Below are 24,613 nucleotides of genomic sequence, written 5' to 3'. Positions count from 1 at the left end.
ATGAAACACAAGGTAAATGGAAGAACTGTTGATCTTCAATCCTCCCCTTCAAAATACTAAACCCCAAATGAGGTAAAGCCTGAATTAAAATCTTAGTTGACCATTACATTTTAAAATAAGCTCTTCAATCAGTTCAGAATATGAAAACAGAGGTAGCATCCAGGTAAGACAGATATGTCAAAAATGTTGCTTAGGCTGCTGTGCACTCATCTTTTAGCCAGCCACAAGGTACTGTCAGCTATATAATCTTTATCTGTTTCAATACTCTGTATGAAAAATTAGATGGGAGTTCTCTGAAAGAGCAGTTCCAACATCTCTCAAGTTCCCATTCTCTGCTTTGAATCTTTAATAATTAAAGCCAGGCACACCTGTCCACTAGAAGGGCCCACAAAAATCAAAACTGTAATAACAGGCAAGTCCTTGCTGTCCTCAAAATGCAAAGAGGTGCTTCATATACTTAATCCTACAATAAGATTTTAAACAAGAAAGTAACACAGTCAAGTATCTCTGCAGAGGCTGTCAGGGCAGCACTGCACTGTTAATGGGCTTAATGGATTCCAACTGTCTGCTACAAACACAGAAAGACACAGACCTAACCCGATGACAACAAATGCAACTGCTACTGTTCTGGTTGAACACACTCCAATTTAACCTTTAAATGATAACTCCATCAATGGATAGCAGTAAGAAAAGCAAAAAGGAAACTATTTTATATATAACTGTCTGAAAAGACAGTTAATGCTGTGGCTCCAGGACACCTTCAGTTCCAAAAAGATTACTGAAAAATCACTAAAATGACCTTGGAAATTGTCAACTCCAAAGAAAGAGGATTTTTTGATACAGAAAAATTGATAACATTATGCCACATCTGTGCAGAATGAGGACAAACTTAATCCCCTAATACAAGGGCTTTCTGAACCTTTACTTGCTTCCAAACTACTAGATAGAGTCTTTCACCTCACTTCTCTTTCTCAAAGACTCACTCGTTTATGTACTCCCCCCAAAAAATTTGAAGAATGTGAAAAACTTACATACTTAAGCATGAATGCACATACATTTATTTCCATTAAAGTTTATACCCCACTTCCACATAGTCAAAAGCCTGTAGTTCACAAAACACATTCAGAGTGTGCATTCAGAGTGGTTCAGATAAGCACCAGAAGACCAAGTGATCAACCACCCCCTCTGCCCCCAATAGAAACACACCTTTTCTACCCAACCACTTTGCAGATACCTACCACTTCAGCGTCCTGAGATTACCACATCCAATGCTGGGAAATTCTTTACAGCCAGTGAAAGGGTGGAGGTAAAGCAAAGCCACTTTGAAGGTGGTTAACATTTACATACAATTAGGTGCAAGGGGAAGCCAACTCTGTGTAATCAATGGCACACACTGACTGCTTTGAAATCAATCCGAATTCCTGTCATTATGTCTACAGACCCGGGATTCCAAAACACCCACAGAGACCTAGAAATACTCCTGTGCTTCTTATCTTGCATTTGTTTTATGGAAAAATAGTTTCTAAAAATGCTTTTAAATGGCTGGCATAAGGCAACTTTTCTAGACTTACAGGTTGATTCAGTGCGGATGAGCAAACTCCTGAAGCAACTGAAGGAATCTCAGCGCTCTTTCCCTCCTTATGGGCTGTAGTGAATATCCTGGATGCTGCAGAGATCTCTTCAGAACCGCAAAAGGAAGAATCTGAAGCTACTTCATGGCAGCATTTGTATTTTTCAAAGGCTACTGGATTTTTTTCTTCTAGAATTAAAATAAGAGAGCAGAGCTGGAAAGTTCTTTTTGGTTTTGTTTTTTTGTATCTTCATCACATTTCAAAAGAACCAGAAAAAGGCTTCTTGTACTTGAACAGGCACCTGCACAGGAAATTCTAGGTAACTACTGCCCATAAATAATCCCTAAACAGAAGTCCAAATGGATTACCTAGGAGTTCCACCTCAGAATATTTACGCAAAACACTGCCAAGTGAGAGATTTCTACTACTGTATTACACCAAATTAATGAAAGTACAAAGTAAATGATGATTCATTGCTTGTAAATGCCACAAGTTCAACAAACATTGATATCACTTTATCAACACTCAAAACATACTAAGTGCTTATTACATTGTCTGTCTCTAGAATGCTAAAATTTATAGGTATCACTTCAAATCAATTTCTAGATGAACAATTTCTGATTTATGAAGGCTACCATTAACTACCAAGTAATTTCAGAGGCCTTTCAGATAGTGGCTATTTTAGCTATGTCCCCATAAATTCCCCTTTGGTTTGGTGGTTTTGATTTATTTTGACTGAACAGGCTCCAACTACAAAGCTGTAGCTATCCAGACCAAAACAACGAGATTTCAAGCCACAAGTACAGCATTACTTGTGCTTATTTATTCCAAGCCTGACATTTCTGCATTGGTAGGAGTTTCCACAATTCACATCAAGGATTTTTACATTAGCAAGTCTTGGCAGAAAGGTCTGAGTCCTAGCACAGAAAGGTTAAGTAATTCACTGATCCTTCTTTCTTTCCCCTGTAGTTACCTGAGCTGAGTGGAGTGCTGAAGCTCCTTGGTGCATGACTCACTCCGGGAGTTTTACAGTCTACATCCCTGTAGCAGCAATCTTGCTCATAGGGGATATTCGACAAATTGTGAATATCTGTCACTGATCTGAAGTATTGAAAGATGTTCTGACAGTTAGAATAGCTACTTTTACATTTATGAACCAGTAATTCTGCTATTTTTGGGTTCTTTAAATTTAATTTTTGCTCAGCATTATCTAGTTTGCCATAAGAAAGAGAGACATTCCTTTTCAAAACTTCCCATAGAATTCCTGGAAGGCTATAGATCACCACCTTCAATAATCTTGCAGAGACAGAAAAGGTTATCATATTTGCTTTCCCTTCCTTTATAGGATTTCTTAATTTTAATAATTTTCCTACAGAAGCGAGCTCAGGAAACTGCCTCTAGAATGGGCAAGAACTCCAAATGTGAGCCACTAGGCAGAAAACTCTTATCCAAAGCCAATGGAAGACCTCAGAGTTTAATAAAAAATAACAATCCATTAAGACTAAACATAGGTCTTAGGAGCCTTTAGAGTAATTAACCAGATAAACTGAAACTGCTAAAGACATGCACAGTGATGTCCACCCAAGTTACAACAATTCTCCAGTGGCTGCAGGACCACATTATATTAAGGAAACTAACATCTTCTGCAGATATATGCTGGATTACATTGTCCTCAGAAAACCGTAAAATGAACAAATGTCTACTCTCACTGAATCAGTAATTTCTATGCAAATCCCCATTATCTGTAAAAAGAAACTAACTTTACTATTTAAGTCACAAGCATATTGTGCAATTTTTTCCCTGAAAATCTCAATCATGACTTTTCAGTAATAAAATTTATTTAGCTACAGACTAAAAATTTGCTCTTTCTAGTAATTTTACTACTTGTCATACAGACAGAAGAAACAAGGAATCCTAACACCAATGTAAAGAAGCACACCCAGATTAACACTAACTACTTATGAATATGAAAATATTTCAAACTAAGGACAACTGGATGTGATAGCTCTTTTACACCAATCTCCCATCTTATCACATGAATATATTCTTTCAATACTTCAGTGAACTTTCTCTCTCTCAGCTTTAGTCTGTTTCATCTTCCTGTTTGCACCAACCCAAAACTTTTACAGTGATAATGACCAACTTGCTGAAGTTTTGATAGAAAATGGTCTGTGGCTCTTACACATCCTTTTCTTGGCATTCTTCCTGTGTTATTTCTTGCGCTGCTTCAACACTGGAATAAGGGAAGAAAGGCCATATTCAGTGCATTTAGTTCTCGCGAAAAGTTGAGAGGACTACCTTCTCTCTGAGGCAGACTGCAGCTCATAAAAATATTTTGCTTAAAACCTTGTAAGAAAAATGCCATTTTAAGCACATTAAGGAGAAAACTTTTAACTGACATACGCAGTATCAAAACAGGAAGTTAAATAAAAATCTATGACTATACATCACTATATTGTTTCATCATCCTTTGATTGGTCTGCATTGCAAACTATTCTCTCAAACTGTAACAAGTCCTTTCAAGGTCAGAGGCATTCAAAGGGGATTAGTCAGATGGCCAGAAAGCAACCGTCCTCTGTCCTGCTGGCAAACGCTCAATTCCTAAGTGAAGGGAGCAACCAAAACCATTACAATTTACCTTCAGGCCAAGTATTTACACACTTGCTGCCTACTTCTGACAAGGGTAACTCAGTTCCTCCAGTAGAGGAGAGAGAACACAACACTGACAAGGCAGTAAAAGCTGCTCTCACTCCCCCACTTGGAATGAGTGAGCAGCAGCTAACTCTGGAGGAACACAAGCTCAGCTACAGTGAGGCTAGGGGTTTTGAAGAAGCCCAAAAGCCACTGCTGAAAGACCGTTAGGGCAAGAACTTTTCTACTTTAAACAGAAATACTCCTTGCAGCATGAGGTGGTGATTCTGGCCAACATCTCTGCATATTAATAGAACATAAAATGCACAAAAATACTGGATATAAACACCTCATGTCTGACAGATGAGACTGCAAGTCTCCGAGCATGGGCTAATGTTATCTGCAGGCAAGATACAGCAAGCATACTTGCGTTGGATTGTTCCCACAGTAGAGGAAAAGGCATGATCTTCATGCCACTTGAGCTCCATAAACGAAAGCACAACAAAATTAAAACAGATGACTGAAACCTTAATTTGAATTATCTCTGCTCTGTTTAAGACCGTAGCTTATCAGTGTGAAAGGAATTGCAATACATACATGACTTCTTTTCTCCTATTTTAGCTTCCTCATTAAGCAAGCCACAACTGAGTATTACCGTAAAAGTCAAAGCCCCATGAGATCTGTGAAAGGCCTTTTAGTATTTTCTTGGCAAGGAACTATGATATGTAGATAATAATTAAAAAGCACCACTGGCATCTTATTTGAATATTATATATATTTATATATATGGAATTAATAAAGATAGCACACTTTATAACCTAATTTATGCTTGGAGTAACAATGAAAGTATATTTATCTACCTGGCTACAGGCATATGACTAAGTTGATTCACTCCTAGCATGCTACTGCCAAAATTCTGTGCCGCTGTGCTGCAGAGTAGTGTTTTTCCTCCTGAATACAAATGATAAATGTTCCCTGTTACTGGGTTTTGCAAGTACAAAAGAAAGCGATAACTCATTGAGCAGGAAATTGCAACTTTATTAAATTTTTTTTAGTTCTTATGACCTTTGTTGTTTTCAAGAGACAAATGTGTTTTAAAGACACATTTTCATAAACATACCACAGCTGCCAGACAGTCAACCACTGAAGCATTGGGGAATATCACAACATTTACAAATTTGAGCTAAGAGAGGCAACAGACTACTGAAACAATCATCCTTCCATTATTCTGCGCACAGAATGTTAGCTTTTACAGTTAAGCTCAAGATCCTTCTAGCAATAAGCATATTAACATGTAGATACAACTCTAGTTCAGTTTCCAGCACCATAGCAAGTTACATAAAAAGATTCAACATTGTCGTGGGGTAAAAATAAAAGGGTTGCGAACAAGTTCTGTTTTTTTAACTGAAACACAGCAAGAACATAATCTTCACACTTGACAATATTTCAGTGACTGCAATGCCCAAACCTCATCTTCCAAAATTTTGAGCGTCCTGAACTCTCACTAAAATCATGAGGAATAAGAGCCCAAGCAACCCTGAAGAATCAAGCTCCAGCCTTCTGACAGGAGTGCTGCTGACAGAAAAAAAAACCAATCTACGTGCAACAAGACTCCATCTCACTGACTCAAAAGTGCCTTCAAAACAAAGTGCACATTTACCTGAATCCTGAATTCCTGATCCTGCATCTTCAGGTAACTGTTTCTGCAAAAGTCGGCCACAAGGATCTTCTAATTTGCCCTCAGCATCTAAGGTCTGAAGGGGGGGGGGAAAGGAAGCAAACTCAATTTCTCACAGGCAAGCTGTAAAGGGTAGGACAACACTCACAGGATGATGTTCACAATAATCAGAATTGGAAAGAGAAACTTCTCAGGAGCTTATCAGCAAGCAGCATGGATTGGATTGAACAGACCATACAACAGTTTGGAAACTTCAAGAAATGAATGAACACTGTTTGAAGACTACCGAGTACTGTACTTGTTAGATCTGTGAAATAGAGACTATCAACTGCCTAAAACTTTTCTCAGTGACAGGTTATTTAATTGCCTCATAAACAAATTAAGAAAACATGTCCCTTATGTGTTTTGGGAGTCTGGGTGTTTGTGGGGTTTTACTTGCTTGGTTTGGGGTTGTTTTTTTTGGTTTGGCTTTTTTTTTTTTTTTGGAGGGTGTTGAAGGAACAGGGCCAGAATTTTCTTACTTTTAAATAAATCTTTATTTATAGATTTAATGTCAAAAGAAAAGAATAAAAACTATCTTTCTCTCATTTTCTACAGCTTTTCTTCAAATCAAAAGGGAGCATAATGAAACCACATGATGTGTAACCTGTGTCCAAAGTTCTTGCTGCAGACTTCATTCCTGTCTTTTCTGTTTTTTCTATCTCTAGCTCTGAACTTACCCGAGTAGTAGAAGGAAGGAAATAATCAGGAGTGAAGAATTCTTCAGACACATCAGAACATGAATTAAAGGAACTAGGTAATTCTCTTGAATGCCCCTGTGAAAGACATCATCATTTGAGATGCTTTCTCCACTCTCTACTAAAGAAACCACACATTTTAGTCAGTAATAATAAACAATACTGCATCAAATTGAAATTGCATTTAATTTGATCACTTTGAGTCTCAACCTACCTCCTGCTCCTTACATTACCTTGATGGTTTATAGAACCAAACAAAAAAGGGGGGAGGAGGGAAGATTGTAGGTCAGATTTTAACTGAAAAGATCAGCTCATGGCAGCTCAGTGTGCAACACGGAGACACCAGGCTAAACTGTTTTATAGGTAACTATTCGCATTGCTGTACATACTCTAGAGACATTCTCGATTTGTTGAGGAAGGACTGAATTCTTAAGAATGGCTATTCCAGACTCTGCTTTTTCATCTTGTGATGGTGACTGGGAACTTCTCCCTAGGATGTCAGAATGGAACAAAATTATTAGGCACAAAATAAATGAAGTGAGTGATCTGAACCACTGATGGAATACTAATGAGAGTAGACAGTAAAACTACATTGTCTGCCAGGAACACAGTGAAACAATGACATGTAAATGCTTACATTGTTAATCTAGGCATCAGAAGCTTTCCCTGTTCCTTTATCTGTAACTATTACAAAAGTACTTATCCATTATGCTGCCACAGAAAAAAGCATCTCTCTAGTCTAACCGAAGGAGATAAAGTGTGAGAGCATACTTGTGGATTTGAAAGCTTTAGGTCTCCCAGCTCACTGGACATTACCTCCACCTATTAATGTGTGACACCCATCTTAGCCCATTATTTATGTTCACCAATGACTGACTTACAGACCTGGTTCTGGGGCAAGACTCTGGAAGACAAAATTGACAATTAGTGTAACAAAATAACAGAAAGTAAAATCTGCTGGGAGATGAAGAGAGACAAACAGGAGAAATTATTTTTCATTTTTCAACCCCACCTCCAGAACTTCTCAATGCAGATTCCATATCACTCTCCTCCGATTCAGATCTATTCTCTCTGCTCAAATCCTGAGGCTCAACGTTATCACCTGACTGCCACCTATATCTCTGTTGGTCTTGACTTTCTTTGACTCTAACAGTGACGTGTTGAAAGGCTTCATTTGTACTCTCTGCTTCACTTTCAGATGTACATTCACTGGCTGGATAAGGACAGCAAAATTCTAAGCTTCCTGAGGCTGCTCTTCTGGCCAATTGCTTTACTTCAGCTACAGAACAATGACAAAATTACCAGTTTGCACAACAGAATCTGGACCTTCAAGCATTCCCTGCGTTTCATCGTGTCTGCAGACTTGGAAATGCTGAAGTTATAGCCTGTAAACTCCTTCATGAGGGAGAGAGCGCTAAAAACTTCTTTCAGTTTGAAAGAAAGCTTAAAACCTGCATACCTTGTTATGGGTTTTTACATGAACAATTTTTGGTAGTCTCCATTCTCTATTATTCATGCCTGTACTGCCATCCACTGGTCATGGCTATACTACCCCGTCTAAATTCATACACTGTCCCTCCCTTATATCCTCCAAAACAGGAGCAAAAATTCCTTGTGCTTTATTATCAAACACTCTTAATGTGGTTGTGATTATTTTATGCCCTTAATGCGCAAGACACAGTATCCTACTCATTTGGTTTTCATCCAAGCACAGCCTAGTACAGCTTTAGCAATTAAGGCAGACAGACCTTTCTTAAGTAACAAAATCTGTTAAGTTTTAATGCACTGCAGTAAAACTTGCTAACATTAATGCCAAGCTAACACTGATTTACTTACTCCTCCATTCTGATTGCATCATCCTTCTCTCCTCACTCATTTTTGTACTGTAAATTTCAGACCTTGATTTTGGATAGCACCTATAATAATAAATCATCATGAAATGCATTAAACTCTGTTAATGCACAAGTGTGCTGTGTTAATTATTCCCCAGTCAGTAGAAGACTAGAAGTTGGTTTAATGCTAATTAAAAGGCTGAGAGTACACATGTTCTAAGAACCCAGTAGAACTAGCAGATTGAGCCATCAGAAGCTTAGAAATCACAGCCAGTTATTTAAGACAACCTGTACATTAAAATCTAGATTTCAAAAGCTGTCAATGGCCTTCGGATGATATATCTATATAAACACTAACAGAGAGCGAATGCTATGTAGATGTGTTTTATTCAGGTCAATATGGTGATCATGGGACAACTGATGATACTCAGAACTTCAGACTTGTATATCAACAACCCTACCACCAACCTGATCCCAACCTAGATTTCCTTCACTTCAGCTAACCTCATATCTGGAATATTCATGTTCTAATCAAGTATATCCTTCAGTTGGTCTTACTGACCCAATAGGGTCATGAATCAACTTCAAAATTGCAATAGTTTTCCCAACTGATTTGACCCAAACATTGAAGGAGATGCCTGTCCCCCGCTTTCCAACTAATAAGATATATTAATTTGCACAAGTTTTGACAGGTACTTTTAATATGTACTTTCCACCTACACGTAGAAATACATAGAGGCAACATTAAAAAGCATGGCAAACAGAAAGAAGTAATGCACGCTCTGTTGTCACTGGATTTAACAAGACTGTTTTACTCCCACAGCCCCTAACATAGGTCCTAGTCCTATAGCTATGAAAACCAAAGTATTTCTACTGAGCATTGAATGAGGCTGTGCAGAACGAGGACAACCACCCCTACTAGTAACTTACTAATTGCTCTCCTTAGGCACTGTTGCAGTTTTGGACCACTGACCTCCATCAGAGAGGCATTTGGAATCTATCTGACCACCACTCTGACTGATGCAGCACCAGTCACCCTGTCAGTTCTGCAGCTGACAGTGACTCACAGTAGGGTCCTAACTGGACAGACGGATTTGCCTTACTGAAAACACATTCAATGCCATCCTTGATTCTGGAAGTGCCTACTTTGGACAGTGACTGTAATAAGACAAATCTGCTAAATTATTTTTTCTGTGAATATGATCAAAACTCACCACCTCTCTTCTTCACTTCCACTTGCTGCAGAATGTGAATCGCCTCCTCTCTGATACTGCAAATTGGACTTTGTTTTGCTTCTTACAGACAAATGTGGGAATAAATTCTGAAATGGGTCCAACAAGCCCTGATTCAGCACATGCCAGGCATTCTGGTAATTACAAGTTGAGCTGTCTATAAGATATACTAAGAATTGGACTGTCCAAATTTTATTCCCTAGGTTATATTTTAATAGCACTGCTCATGATAAAGGATAACTCCAGGCCTCAGCCTAGAAAAAACTCCATTCTGGATTTATAGCAGGTTTCATATGTACACAGGCAGGCTATCATGGGGAATGAGTGGACCTAAATGACTCAGGATTATTCCCACAGCAGGTAAGTACATACATTTTTCTCTTTCTCTCTGGGCTAAGCATAGCAGATACTTATATTTAACAATGAAAATGATCTAGAAGCCCTTATTAAGGACACCTTATGATCTCAATAATAAGAATGGAGATAAATGTAAATAAATTATATCCATAATTAAGTATATAAACAAAAATCTCTGCTTGCCCTTTTCCCCAACAGTCCCATCTCTATTTTAGAACAGGATTTTATCCCCTCCTGAGCCACTGGACTAGTATTTTGCTTGGGATGAGGGGTGGGGAGAAACGAAATAATACTATTGCCCTGCTGACCTGACAATTTTCATTCCTACAATGCATATGGCATGTGCAATACTGTAAACAACAGATTCACCCCTCCTCTTTGACACCATCCATAACTATGTCTCTTTATCTGCTAAGGAATAAAGGACTGATGAAGACAATCACCCTACTCAACCCTTTACCTTGTGGTCCAGGCTCACTTGATCGTCCTGTATTTTCATCACAGTAAAGGTGGTATCATGATGGTTGTTTTCATTTTTACTCTTATTCACCTCATGAAAGCACTTCCACTTCTCATTCTGAATTGCCTCGATTGCTTTTGCTGTCTTTGAAACAGCTTGGAAAACACCTCCACCCAATGCTCCTTGGGCCTGACATGTTACTACTGGTGGAACATAGTTTCTTGATGGTGGACCTACAGCCTTCCATGAAAAGGTATTAACTCCGGAAAAAGGATTATCAGTATTTTGGGAAGTACCATCAGATCTGTTAGAGTGTCCTTGAAAGTTTTGCTTAGAGAGCCGATTCATTCCGACTTCCTGGCGCATCTTGTTCTGGTTTTTAGTGGCCTCTGATTTGTCCAGTTTCTCCTCTAGCCTGCACAGGGAATCTGATATCTGCTGCACCATGCTTTGAGATATCTTTACACTAAGGACACATTTGCTGATGCGCTGCTCAGTTCTGGACAGATTACTCACCAGTCTCCCAGCATCTCTCACCTGTGACAGTTCAGAGGCCTCAGTCATGCTCTGCTGGGCTTCTGTAGAGTACTCTGTATCTGATTCCGAAAAGCTGTCTTCCTCATAAACTGGCTTTTCCTCACAGTGCACTCTAGGGGATGCAGACACGTCTTTGAAGCTAGCCTTCTCTTCTTCTTTGAAGGTAGCCTTATTTTCTTCCTTTTGCTGCCTTTTTTTGTCCTTTAGAGTTTGACTTAATCCAGCTCCTTCTTCCAGGAAGTCTTTGTGAAGTTCTGGGAAACTGGCAAAGATTTCATTGATTTCAAAACTACAGAGGCTGTCATCCACATCACTGACACTCACGGTCATCTCAAGCTCAGAAGCCACATCCTGATTTTCACTCTGTGTAACTGTCTGTAGACTGGTTGATGCCTCTTGGGGCACTAAAACACTTTTCTCCTCAGGAAAAACAGAGTATATTGAGGAAGTAGAGTTGTCTGGGAAAAAAAATACATAAAAAAAAAAATAAATGGAGAGAGATTTTAGATGTTAAGCCATTTCTCCAGATGTCCAAACACACTGTTTTTGTACAATCAGGAATTCATGTCTTTTGTAGATGACATGAACAGCATTTAACACCTCTGCTGAAAACATGCCTAAACTTCAAATATTAACCAGATTTAGTCTTGAGTTTACATTAAGGGTGGCAGCCAGAACACAAAACTAACTGCTTTCCATTTCCAAACTGTATCATAAAATCTGTAAGTGCTCAAATTTTAATTATTTATATAAGACCTTTATGGACTGAGGAACATGCTAAGGTAAGGACACACAACATCTTCTAAAAGAAACTCACCAGCCTTGGTTTTCTCTTTTCCCCCAAATTCCTGTGTTTTATTCTGGGTTCTTACAGCTGATACCAAGCAGACGTTCACATCTGCAAAACCAATGGGTCTCTGTGCTTTTGGCATTTCATCAGCATGACCAGTTTGAGACTTAAGTAAATCCTGTAATACAAAAAACAGAATAAAAGATAACTACATTCAACAGTTCAATGTCTCTACCTTCTCTTTGAAGGTGGCCTGCCTCCATAATCAGTAAAGGATTGTTTGGATTGTCTCCCACCTAGATTTAAGCAGAACAACTTGAATCTGAATGGATACAAAACTGCTGGTTTAAATACATAAAAGGCTAGAATCCTGGAAGTCACCTTTAAGTCGTTTTTCAGCATATATTGAATATCCTGAAGATTCATGGAGCGGTTCTTCTGTTTAGGTTCCAGCCCTGACTTTACAATATCGTAATAAGGCACAGGAAGTCTAACATCTGCTTCCAACTGCTGTCCTGAAATTATGAGCTGTTTAATAACTGAGTCTTTGCAACCCTTCCAGGGGAGGGTCTCTGCAAGACATAAATACAGACTTCATGTCAAAAGCTGCATATCGGTGCTCGTGAAAACAAAGAAAAAAGAAAAAAAGGTAAAAAGAATCAGATATTGAAGCATTATTATCTGCACATTCTCTAATGTACAGCTACTATCTCACTAACATTTAGGGTTTTGGCTGAAGGGTTCCTTTTCCAGTTAACTCTGTATAAGCCATCACAGCAAGGTTTCATCCAGTCACACAGAGGAATTAAACAGACATTAGGGGCAGACAGTCTGCACTGAAAACATTTGGTGGCTTACCCAAGTGACAAAAGTCTAAACCTGCAGATATACCTGTCAAGGCCTCCTGCACTACTGCACAGAAGCTATAAATATCCGATTTGACTGTGACAAGTTTTTCAAAGATTACTTCAGGAGAGCACCACTTATACAGCTGCACTGGGACAGGAATACGTGTCAGATCACTGTGTTCTCCACCATCTTTGCTGTATAAAGGGAAAAAAGTTGTAAATTGGGATTTACAACACAATCAACCAGAAGGTATATTGGAATTCTGGATTTTGGAATTCAAACACCCGAGTTTGTTGTATTTGCTTTTAGTTTAAATACCTAAAAGGTCCAGAGTGTATCCTCAAATAAAACATGTAGTATTTTCACATCAATAAAGTGTATTCTGGCACACTGCAGCAAAGACTTTCTGGTGAAAGTAACACCTGCTTTAACAAATTTACACTCAAAAAGACATTGGAGAAAGCCGAAAATTTCTCAATATGAATTTTACAAGCAACCCCTGAGCTCTGGCCAGTGTTGTCCGACTGCAGGCAAAACATAAGAAGGTATCACCTGGCCTGACAATGCTTATTTTGCAATGTCTAGAAGGTAATTTCCTCCTCATATTTAACTATAAGGGTTTTGTTATTTATTTCACAGCAAGTTGTATCTGAAATAGACAAGAAATGGACAAGCTTTATTAATAAAGTGAGCTCACAAGGAGGTTAGGAAGTATCTTTGCTCCTTTCAGGGCATTACTACCAGCAAATTTTTGTTTATTATCAATTTTACTCTTTCTTTACAGTCTAACCAGCCACTTACTTCCTTTCTAATCAGACTGCACTACAAGAAAGAAGTAAAAACAATGTATATAAGTAATAATCTACCAAGATGAAATAGTGTCCCTCATAAAAGAAACTTTGTCACCAGTGGCATTTAATTACTACCAGTTCCATGAGGTGTGGAATCTTCAACCATTAGGTAAGTCTCCAAAAACACAAGTTGAGGATAACAAAAGGACACTTAAATTATTTTTAGCCCAGCAGCAGAATTAATAACTCAAAATGGAATTACATCTCTGGTCTGTAAGATTAGATTCTATTTCTCTATGACGGTATTTTTATACTGCAGTAAAGAGCTGCTTCTCTTACTAGTTTCTATTTTCAGATACAACACAGAAACTAAGTCCCCCTGAAGCCTGCTGTACTGCCTGTGGCAAAGGTAATGTACCTGAGCAGTTATAATTTACTCCAGTTAACTCCATTGCCTAACCCAGAGGCAGGACTCCCTTGCCATCAAGGGGGGCACATCAGCAGAATTTCATACTCAATTTACTCATGTTTGTTCCTTCCACAGAAACAGTGAGGACACTCTTTACCTCTCTATCATGTATTCCAAGTTGCACAGCTTTGCCTCACCAGAAGAAACAATCTGAATAGCGTACGAGGTAACTGAACGGTGAATAAATCCACAGGAGTGTAGAAAACGCAAAGCATCGATAATTTGAAGCAGCACATGCAAAATTATCTCCATGTGCAGTACTGGGAATTCTGTACGCTGGAATAAAACCCAAAAGTACCAAATTAATATTGAAAATAAAACACAAACCAGTTGATTAGAAAAAAAGAAAAAAGCACAACTGAGTTCAAACCTTTGCTTTTATACACAGGCATTTTGCAATGTATTACACACAAATATTCAAGGGCAAAAGCTGGTTTTGCCACATTTGCAGTCTACAGTGACATGCAGAAAATTAAAAGCTCAGCCATGTTAAGACTGACACCAAACTAGAATACCAGTGCAACTGCACCTAAACACTAAGTGAACTATTTGCCAATTATAAATTTTACCAGGTTACAGAGTACCTGGTACTGTGCAAAGAAGCAGAAACCTGGATATGCAGACTGGCAATTTTGTCTTCTTATTCTTTGAGTAAAGTTGGCAGATGTAGTTACTAAACTTCTTCCTCTCAATTAACTACTGTTTAAAATATAAGTTTTCCAATTACCCTTTCATGAAGGATACTGTACAGAGTACCAAAGTTAACTCTTTCATATACCAAACGGGTTTTCTCCAAGTCACTAGACAGACACACAGCCATCAACTGTAGCAAATGAGGATGTCTGAGTTTACTGCAAAGAGAGGGGGGGGGGGGAAGTAAGGCAAATCTGAGATTAAAAAAGTCCTGGCTTTCTAGATGTTTTTAATCAATACAACATGAATGTTTCTAACTTTTCATGGAAATACACCAAGTTTTAAAAGAACCATAGATTAGGAAGCATTTAGGAAACAGCGCTTATTGTCACAATTAGAAGAATCTATAAATAAGCCATCCAAGCAAAGTGCAATAAAGCATTCATCCAGACATATGAGAAGAGAGTATCATCATCCTCTGTATTATCCACTGGGGAGCAAATGGAATGGAAATAGGCAGGAGAAGAAAGAGACCTGTATTTCTCATTTGGAGAGCAAGGACAACCACAGTCCTCCTGAGGTTAATCACATTTCCTCACATCCCTGGAGACACCCAAACCCCAGGAGCACTTGTGGCTACTGCACATTCTCTCTTACCTGCTGTGTTCCTGCTCTGCAACAAGAAGATCGGCGAAGCGCAGTTTACTGCAGCTCTGATGGGGCTCTAAGCCAAGTTCCTTCACTGTAACTCTGCTGCCTCCCCACATTAAGCTACAAGAAAAGGAATTTCTATGAGATGTTTTCTGCAGTATTTTCTCCCAGTTACAGGGTTACTTACAAATAATTCTGAAATGCTTTGGTTCTGCCTCCTTTTGTTAGTAACATTACTCTGACAACACCAGCTATGGCATATCCTTTTTCAAACTGACAATAAATTCTCATCCCGTTAAGGACTGGATGTAACAGGCCAGGTTTGCTGTCCAAAGATGCTACCCTTCCATGACTCAAGGTAAAGAACAAGGTCACTTTAAAACTTCCCCCTCTAAAGGCCATCAGGCTACTGTGATACAAGCCAGAGCTTTGGGAAGCTTAAATCACCAATTTATCAGTTCTCTGGATGCCTCTGAGGCACAACTATTTGCTACACAATACAAAAGATTAAAAAACAAGAAGATTCAGTCTGAACTTTCAACTCTCATTTCACCACAGTTTTGAGCAAGTACGCTGAAGACATGCATATGCAGAAGCCCAAGGTTTGATCCAACAATTACAAGGACTCAACGCTGTGCAACCCCAGCAACCCATTTCCCATCACAAAAGGAATCAGTACTGAAACACCGCTATCAGTGAGTAATGATAATTGGGTTAATATGGCTGGAAAGGACCAGAGCAACCTACCCATGTTGAGGGAGTCTAAAGAAAATATCGGTCTGTGCACTGCAAAAAACAAGTTGCAAACAGGAAGCAGTAGATGAATACAGAACAGACCAGGAAAACTCTCCAAACAAAGCCTGTGCTACAACTTGCTGCTTAATAGATACAGATACACACTAAGAAGGGCTAAAATCTCTTTGATTCCACTTACTTTGTCATGACCATGTATGGACCAACATGGTAAGAAAATGCTGGTTCATCATCTGCCTGAACCAGGTCTTTTTCCCCAGTAATAAGGAGAGATGCCAAGTACTCAAGATGCCCGTTACCTGCAAGATAAAACTGAAACACCACCAGACCATAACTAAAAGGAACTTCCCAAGATCCACCACATGTGCCACAAGCTCACTAAAAACCAAGTGCAACCAGTACAATGGGAGCATCAGCCAAAGCATCAAAATGGAATGTTACAGTATCTATACCAAAAGCCTAACTTTCTAACGAAGCTGAAATAAGGAAAGCAGAAACAGTTGTTAAGAACTCCCACAGGTGACATTTAAACAGGAGAGGGTTTTTTTTGCCTGTTCTGAAACAGCTTCCTCTGATACTAATGACTAACAGACTCAATATCTGCACTCTCCACAGGTTTCCCCCACCGTTTCAGTAAAAATAAGAACTCACTAAAAATTTAAAATAAATGGGTGGGGTAATTACTGTGAAGAATATGTGACTGTGAAAAACTGCATTAATATCATTAGAAAACCATTACCCAGAGCATCTTACCTTCCCAAAGCCAAAGCTGTAAACGTTCTTGGCTGCATTAGCACCACCTTTTAGAAATCTGCCCAGAGGACTGACAGCACTTCTATGTATTGAAAAAAATAAGCAAAAAGAGTAACTGATAGGCCAAGGCTTTGAGGAAAATACAAGAGAAAAAAGCAGAAATTCTTCAACAGCCATGTATTTCAAATGCTTCATTTGAGTAGTCCACACAAAAAGCGTGATGCAGATGCTGAAATTCTAAATTACTGTGCAAATCATTAAAATTTTTTAGGTATACTGTTATGTATTTGTTTAAAGCAAGACAGACTGTAATACACATGTAGGAATCTTGGATGGCTTTTTGTTCACAAATATGTATTTTTCCTATAACGTATATGACATAAAAGCTCTTGAAAAGGTTGGCAGCACACACCCAAAAGACCTAAAAAGGTCAAGACACAAACTACTTCCTGTTACCTTCATTTTAATACTACTAAAGTCCAGTATTGCTGACTTCAAGAGTATCCCTTAATGTACAGATATTTACAATTATCAAGTTTCTATTTGGAACTCTCACAACAGAAATAAAAAGGACCATCATTCCTTACACACACTGGTTTTAAATTGGATATTGTCAAAAAGAAACAAGAACATATTCATTTTAACATCACAGAATATGGAAGTAAGAGTCCTTGTAGCTTAGTCCCTCAGTACTGAAGAATATGTTCTTACCCTTGCACAAGGCTACCTAACCGAGACGGACTGTAGGCCAGGGCTTTTGAGGAGCCAACCTTCCTGAGTAGATCAGGGGGAAAATTTTGAATGGCAGCCTGCATGTGCAATGTGCAACGCTGTATAAATTTCAGCATCTAGAGAGGAGAGGGAGGGAAAAACAACAACATGAAATTACTTCAGATTGTGACTGCTGAAAAATTAACTGGTTAGTGGCAGTATTGTAAATAGGCCTTTCAAGAAATGGACAGACAGAAAAACTTGAAGAAAATCAATTACATGACAATGTAAGAGAAAGCTTACTTCAGTACTAAACGATTAACTTTCAAGACATCCACCTACTGAAATTTGTAATATAAGGTTTCTTTTTAAGAGGAGTCTTGTGAGTTTTAATTCAACATCACACTTTGCAAAACTGACACATTTGCTGAAACTGTTCATACACAGACTCAGACACACTTGAAAATTATTTCAGGTTTACTCCTGAACTGCACATACATGCCAACAAACTACATATATCAGAGGTACAAAACAAGAGCCTGTCATTCTCCTCACTGCACACTTATACATAAAGGTTCTAACAAGTTACGGGCAGACATGCCCCTGCACCTGAGGAAAACTTTAGTTAAAACTGAATCACGAGGATGTCAAAATACCATTACTGATGTAGAAAAGTAATTTTAAATATTTAATTATCTAACATGTAAAGGTCAAGAATTGCTTCATAAAATGCTGGAGTTTCTTCACTTTAAGATAAAGATGTGAGCACATATCTAGCACATATTCAAAACATATTACACACACATACCTGAGCACTGGTTTCTTTATCAGCTGACATAGCCCAGCACTGAGGTTTTTTCCCATTCTTATCATGCACCCTCAAATCACCTCCTTCATCCAATAACCTGCTAAGAATCCACTGATTTCCTGAGAATGCAGCTGCATGGACTGGAGTGCTTCCATCGTAACAGCGACTGGGGAACATTAAAGTAGAAATGTTTCAAGCTACCTCTCCTACACTCAGCCAGTTGTGCTTCTTGGGAAAACAGCTGCATGCCTGGAATGTTTCTGTACTCCCAAACAATAAGATACACTATGAAAAGAGGAAAATTATGCACCTACATACCTCTGAGGATCTTCGGCTAACACAGAAACATGCATCTTAAGCAATTCTTCATTTATATACAATAAATATTGTTTATTACATTACTAAACCCACTAAAAGATTAATTTAAATTTAAGGAAAAAAAAATATACTTAACTGATTAGCATCAGAGCCATAATCCAGCAGTATATCCACTATTTTACCAAGACCCAGCAATGCAGCAGTGAAGAGAGAAGTCTGGCCCATGGAATTTACAGCATCAACAAAAACACCTACAAGGAAACAAAACATTAGGAGGTAAGTGCTTATGTTCTGCCCCCCAAACCAAAATAAAGGAAATGTTTCATTAACGCTGACACTAATGGCCATATTCCATCTGAAATACTGAAAACGTGAAAACATTAATGGCACATTCAATGCCAAGCTGGTTGTGGCTCTGAGCAACCTGATCTAAGTGAAGGCATCCCTGCTCATTGCAGGGCGTTTGGACAGATGGTTCTCTGTAACGGTCTATACATACCAAGCATTGCTCCTCCAATGTTTTCAAATACTGAATGTATAAATAGCAGAGACACTGTATTAACGGGGATAAGCAAAGACAACACTGAAGGACTGTATTAATAAAATGATAAATCCTTCTAAGGCAGTAACCGAGAGATGGATGAATATTTTGTTACTTTGACCAACTTTCGTCAAATTACCAAGCTCCACTCCACATTAAAACAGAATACAAAGTAACCAGATGGATACGGATCGGAAACCACAACCGCACAGCGAGCTCACTCTAAACCGCTCACAAAGCCACTCCATCATCTACCTTTTGAACCGCATTAAAGAAAGGCCACAAACCACTCAGCCCGTGCTCTCTCTCTCCCGACACCACAAGGGGCGGGAACGGTCATCGATGACGAGCGGCTCCGGCACAAGCAGCGCCGCCCGCCCGCCTCGCGCTCAGGAGACAGCACCTCGCTCCTCCTCGTGGTTTGTGACGCCGTTCAGGTGCGATCACTCTCCTCTAGTGACCAACTACAGAAATGATCCCTGAAAGTATAGTCTTAACTTCAGCTCCCGGCGCGCACAGCCCCACCGCCGCGCACCGCCCTCTAGCACATGGACACCCGACACCGACCGACAACCCGAGGGAACCGGCACCGACCCGCCGAGCCCTGCCTCCGCGGAACCGAGTCCCGCGAGTCCCCCCGGGCCGCCCCGGGACCCCCGGCACTGCCGCCCTTGGCGGGAATTGGGCCCCGGTTCCTAATTTCCATCCTCTACCTGAGACGACCAATCAGACGCGCCGCTCCGCCTTCGCTCCCGCACACGTGACATGCCCCTTGCGGCCTCCCGCGACAAGCGCTCCGTTCCCGGCACACACAGAGGTGTAGGTCCGCAGACACCGGGCTCCGCGCTGGGGGTACACCCGCCCGAGCTGCTGCCGTTTTCATTACACCATCCAAGAGACGACACCGCTTCGGTTCGGGGTCCACTGCCCAGTACCGCTGTAGGAGCAGAGGCCCAGGCACTAAGACCAGGCAACACTGAACGTCTCGCATGGCGCTCTGAAGGGATTGTGCTGGCTTCCGGCATCTACCGTGGCCCAGCACCTTCAGGCATGCTCTCATGCACCAGCTACAACAACTCCACAGAACACAGCCTTAAACACGATCTTTGACATCCCCCAGATCTACCTGAGCACAAGGACTCCCACACAGGAGCACAGTGTGGATAATGGTGTTATCACCGGGTAGTTCTCAACCCTAGACCCCAGCAGACACTCTGTGCCCCTGGGTCCAACCTGACCCGCCCCACCTTCCATGGCACTGCATTGTATAAAGGGCACAAAATCAAGCAATCTCTCCCAAACCTCCATCAGACTCTGATCAAATGCTCCAGGTCTGGCCTGAGTGACAGAAGCTCCCAGGAAAGGCGAATCCCAAACAGTCTGCCCCCAACCTCTCGTCACTCTCTGACAAACACTCAACACTAACCACCGACTCACCCTACCCTACACCATAGATGGCTCAAGAACGCCATCGCCTGCCTTGCACACACAGGTGCTAGCAAACTTTCAAAGTGTTTCTTTTCACTGAACAATCACACCGGATTTAAAGCCTAAATCCGTCTGCCCACTTCCCCCCTCCCCGGCACTGCCTTTGGAAGGTCCCCAGTGCCACCGCTATAGAATACCCAAGGAGAGGCTGGGGACGTAGATGGCAGCCGAGAACCTCGGGGAATGCGTTGGATCGCATGTAACTGCCCGGGCAGGAAACAGTCCCCGCTTCCTCATCATCTGCTTTTAGAACCGTCATTAAAGTGGGACACAAACCACTCAGCCCGTGCTCTCTCCCTCCCGACACCACAAAGGGCGGGAACGGTCATCGATGGCGGGAGGCTCCTGCACAAGCAGCGCCGCCCGCCCGCCTCGCGCTCAGGAGACAGCACCTCGCTCCTCCTCGTGGGTTGTGACGCCGTTCAGGTGCGATCACTCTCCTCTAGTGACCAACTACAGAAATGATCCCTGAAAGTATAGTCTTAACTTCAGCCCCCGGCGCGCACAGCCCCACCGCCGCGCACCGCCCTCTAGCACATGGACACCCGACACCGACCGACCACCCGCGGGAACCGGCACCGACCCGCCGAGCCCTGCCTCCGCGGAACCGAGTCCCGCGAGTCCCCCCGGGCCCGCCCCGGGACCCCCGGCACTGCCGCGAGTGGCGGGAATCGGGCCCCGGTTCCTCATTTGCATCGTCTGCCTGAGACGACCAATCAGAGGCGCGCGCTCAGTCGCACCCCTCTCCCGGCGGTCTCAGGACTCCGCCCCAAGGCTCGGTGTCGCCCTTCAGCGGGCTCGGACAGCGCTTCGGTCGCTGCAGGGGGTTCCCCTTGAAGGAGCCGCACAAGCCGTTCTCTGCGCGCCGTTCCCGCAGTCAGCGGGGCGAGGTCCGCGGCGCAGAGATACGAGTGATGCAACGTCAACGGCAAGCATACACCTCCGAGCGGGGCTGGGGCGGCCCCCGCACCCCTCTGCGCCGCGCTGCTCCTGTGCAAGAGCGTGCACGGTCCCTCTCTCATGCCAAGGAACGACATCTGCGGCTCAAAACAACCCAGCCTTCAGGAACAGCCAAGTGACGGGAAGAGAGAGGAGTCACCCTGGCCCAGCGCCTCTCGACAGCACTAGGCCACCTTCGCCGCACCCCTACTGTTCAGGCAGCTAACTGCTGCAGCAGCAGGAAGAGTATTCCCGTTGGAGGGCACTAATTCCACCGCACCGTAATTCCCACTGCTATTTCTCATTCATCTGTTTTTAGAACTCCAATAAAAAAAGGCCACAAACCACTCAGCCCGTGCTCTCTCCCTCCCAACACCACAAGGGGCGGGAACGGTCATCGATGACGAGCGGCTCCTGCACAAGCAGCGCCGCCCGCCCGCCTCGCGCTCAGGAGACAGCACCTCGCTCCTCCTCGTGGTTTGTGACGCCGTTCAGGTGCGATCACTCTCCTCTAGTGACCAACTACAGAAATGATCCCTGAAAGTATAGTCTTAACTTCAGCCCCCGGCGCGCACAGCCCCACCGCCGCGCACCGCCCTCTAACACATGGACACCCGACACCTATCGACCACCCGCGGGAACTGGCACCGACCCGCCCAGCCTCACCACCGCGGACCGTGTCCCGCGGCTCCCGGGCCCATCCCGGGACCCCCGGTACTGCCGCGCTTGGCGGAAATCAGGCCCCGGTTCCTCATTTGCATCGTCTGCCTAAGACGACCAATCAGACGCGCGCTCTTAGCCAGGGGTGTCTACGGCCCCGCCCCAGGCTGCGCAGCGCAAGGGGAGCCGAGTACACACTAAGACAGATGATCCCGGTTTCTCCCTAGTCTCCTCACTCTGTGATGAACATATGGGTCACATCAGCCTCATGCACCACTGCAGGCTTGGGGAAGAGTGGCTGGTAAAACGTCTGGCATAAAAGGGCTTGGGGGTATTGGCTGACAGCTGAATAGGAACAGCAGCGTGCGCACGTGGCCAAGCAGGTGAAGAGCATCCTGGATTGTATCAGGAACAGTGTGGACAGCAGGACTTGGGAGAGATCACCCTCCTCTGCTCAGCACGAGCGAGGCTACAACTCGAAAACCGTGTTCAGGTTTGGGCCCTCACCACAAGAAAGCGAGGTGTTGGAGCGTGTGCAGAGAAGACCAGCAAACTTGCGAGCGCGTTAACTCTCAGGGAACAGCCTGGGCAGGAAGCACTCCCCGCTTCCTCATCATCTGCTTTTAGAACCGTCATTAAAGAGGGCCACAAACCACTCAGCCCGTGCTCTCTCCCTCCCGACACCACAAGGGGCGGGAACGGTCATCGATGGCGGGAGGCTCCTGCACAAGCAGCGCCGCCCGCCCGCCTCGCGCTCAGGAGACAGCACCTCGCTCCTCCTCGTGGTCTGTGACGCCGTTCAGGTGCGATCACTCTCCTCTAGTGACCAACTACAGAAATGATCCCTGAAAGTATAGTCTTAACTTCAGCCCCCGGCGCGCACAGCCCCACCGCCGCGCACCGCCCTCTAGCACATGGACACCCGACACCGACCGACCACCCGCGGGAACCGGCACCGACCCGCCGAGCCCTGCCTCCGCGGAACCGAGTCCCGCGAGTCCCCCCGGGCCCGCCCCGGGACCCCCGGCACTGCCGCGCTTGGCGGGAATCGGGCCCCGGTTCCTCATTTGCATCGTCTGCCTGAGACGACCAATCAGAGGCGCGCTGTCAGTCACGCAGGCGCGGCCTCCAGGTGCGCAGCCGCACGGCGCGGAGGGAATCGCGTGCAGTGGGTGCTGCGCAGGGGTCCCGCTCGCAGCGCATTTTCCCGCAGTATCGGCAGCTGCGGCCGTGGGGCAGCGAAAACCGGATTCATCTGCAGCGTTTACACAAGGCCCTGCTCCCACGAAGTTAAAAATCCATATGTCAAAAATCCCAACATCTGAACCACACCTGAAGCATTCTTCTATCAGAATTAAAGTCCTATTTAATGAGACTATTCTTAAAGTTGACTCTTTAAGAGTTCTAGTTTTATAAAACGGAGCCAATTTCTTTACGAGCACCTTACACTAAAAGCTTAATTTTCTTCCCAAGTTATTTTCATACTTATTTACATATTGTAAAAAACACGTTTTAAATCTGTATTTAAATATATTTACAATTTTAATTCAGTAATTAGTGCCAGTTTCCCCAAAAGGCCAACTATGTATCATTATGTAAATAAATTCCATCCAGAAAACTGCACTGTACAGCATGCTATTTTTCACCCCAAATCTACTCATACAGCACAAAGTAAAACTCTTCTGCCAGTGCTTGTCTAAACTTCACTTTTACCTTGTTTCAGCAGCTTCTTTACTCTCACAGAGTTTCCTTGCCTGACACACTCGTGCAGCTGAGCTTCCAGGGAGTCACCTATGATGCTGCCAAGCTGGGTAGGGCAGGGCATGGTCAGACGGACAGTGTGAGCCATATTCTTTCCTCAACAGAACTAGGAAAGAGTATGAAAATTAATGAGCTGCAAGGTGCCACAGCTCAAAAATATATATTTTATTTTTTTTATCCCAAACCCTTCAGGTCTTCACTGAGAGGGTGGTCAGACATTGGAACAGGATTGCTAGGGCAGTGGTGGAATTACCATTCTGGTAGTGCACATTCCCTGTTCCATTCCCTGGAAGCCATATAGATGAGGCCCTTATTAACACGTTTTAGGGTGGACCTGGCAGTCCTGGGGTAATGGTTGGACTTCCTGACCTGCAAGGTCTTTTCCAACCCAGCTGATTCTATGATTCTAGCAGTTGACAAAGTCAGTTCCGGCTGTTTCCTCCAGTCAAATCCCAAGATGAACGGTGAAAGCACCTCCCCTCCCCTCCCTTACCCTCTGAGACAAGGCCTGTCCGTGATGCTAATGAAGGGCTACTTGTGGCACCAGTCTGGCCATGGGGAAACGTGGCCCTAAGGAGGAAAAGGGAGAGGTGAGAACCAGAGTGCGGCAAACACCGCTTAAGCCTGACAGGTGTGTCATCCTCTGGCACGACAAAGCCAGCA

General features: G+C 42.8%; 1 protein-coding gene and 4 non-coding genes across 8 annotated transcripts in view; all 5 read right to left on the bottom strand.

The window, feature by feature from the left end:
• Nucleotides 1–24,051, bottom strand: part of TEX14 (testis expressed 14, intercellular bridge forming factor) — a 29,377-nt gene extending 5,326 nt beyond the window's left edge. For 2 of the 4 annotated variants that reach the window (XM_057415663.1, XM_057415686.1), the window contains exons 1-23: nucleotides 23,903–24,051; nucleotides 18,698–18,812; nucleotides 18,244–18,409; nucleotides 17,436–17,572; nucleotides 16,725–16,806; nucleotides 16,153–16,283; nucleotides 15,225–15,338; nucleotides 14,662–14,785; nucleotides 14,032–14,210; nucleotides 12,717–12,868; nucleotides 12,207–12,397; nucleotides 11,853–12,003; nucleotides 10,499–11,493; nucleotides 9,664–9,770; nucleotides 8,454–8,533; nucleotides 7,630–7,896; nucleotides 7,007–7,107; nucleotides 6,600–6,695; nucleotides 5,863–5,956; nucleotides 5,063–5,153; nucleotides 3,754–3,804; nucleotides 2,545–2,672; nucleotides 1,572–1,759 (exon numbers count right to left, since the gene is read on the bottom strand). In XM_057415663.1, the coding sequence (XP_057271646.1) occupies nucleotides 1,572–1,759; nucleotides 2,545–2,672; nucleotides 3,754–3,804; nucleotides 5,063–5,153; nucleotides 5,863–5,956; nucleotides 6,600–6,695; nucleotides 7,007–7,107; nucleotides 7,630–7,896; nucleotides 8,454–8,533; nucleotides 9,664–9,770; nucleotides 10,499–11,493; nucleotides 11,853–12,003; nucleotides 12,207–12,397; nucleotides 12,717–12,868; nucleotides 14,032–14,210; nucleotides 14,662–14,785; nucleotides 15,225–15,338; nucleotides 16,153–16,283; nucleotides 16,725–16,806; nucleotides 17,436–17,572; nucleotides 18,244–18,409; nucleotides 18,698–18,812; nucleotides 23,903–24,038 (3,876 nt within the window). In that variant the 5' untranslated portion in view covers nucleotides 24,039–24,051. Of the gene's footprint in view, nucleotides 1–1,571; nucleotides 1,760–2,544; nucleotides 2,673–3,753; nucleotides 3,805–5,062; nucleotides 5,154–5,862; nucleotides 5,957–6,599; nucleotides 6,696–7,006; nucleotides 7,108–7,629; nucleotides 7,897–8,453; nucleotides 8,534–9,663; nucleotides 9,771–10,498; nucleotides 11,494–11,852; nucleotides 12,004–12,206; nucleotides 12,398–12,716; nucleotides 12,869–14,031; nucleotides 14,211–14,661; nucleotides 14,786–15,224; nucleotides 15,339–16,152; nucleotides 16,284–16,724; nucleotides 16,807–17,435; nucleotides 17,573–18,243; nucleotides 18,410–18,697; nucleotides 18,813–19,389; nucleotides 19,619–23,902 lie in introns of those variants that run through there. The other 2 variants (XM_057415671.1, XM_057415678.1) reach the window with 2 other exon arrangements.
• Nucleotides 19,388–19,597, bottom strand: LOC130602973 (small nucleolar RNA U3). The gene has a single exon (XR_008973033.1). It is a non-coding gene; the product is annotated as a small nucleolar RNA U3 (small nucleolar RNA).
• On the bottom strand, nucleotides 20,865–21,074 carry LOC130602962 (small nucleolar RNA U3). The gene has a single exon (XR_008973027.1). It is a non-coding gene; the product is annotated as a small nucleolar RNA U3 (small nucleolar RNA).
• On the bottom strand, nucleotides 21,873–22,082 carry LOC130602958 (small nucleolar RNA U3). The gene has a single exon (XR_008973026.1). It is a non-coding gene; the product is annotated as a small nucleolar RNA U3 (small nucleolar RNA).
• Nucleotides 22,841–23,050, bottom strand: LOC130602967 (small nucleolar RNA U3). The gene has a single exon (XR_008973032.1). It is a non-coding gene; the product is annotated as a small nucleolar RNA U3 (small nucleolar RNA).
• Nucleotides 24,052–24,613: the final 562 nt, after the last annotated feature.

The sequence above is a fragment of the Pezoporus wallicus genome, unplaced genomic scaffold, assembly GCF_028554395.1.
Source record: "Pezoporus wallicus isolate ANWC-B61680 ecotype Strahan unplaced genomic scaffold, APGP_CSIRO_Pwel_v1 contig_8517, whole genome shotgun sequence".
Lineage (NCBI taxonomy): Eukaryota > Metazoa > Chordata > Aves > Psittaciformes > Psittacidae > Pezoporus > Pezoporus wallicus.
Note: the sequence above shows the minus strand (reverse complement) of the source record. Positions and strands in the feature narration are given on the sequence as shown.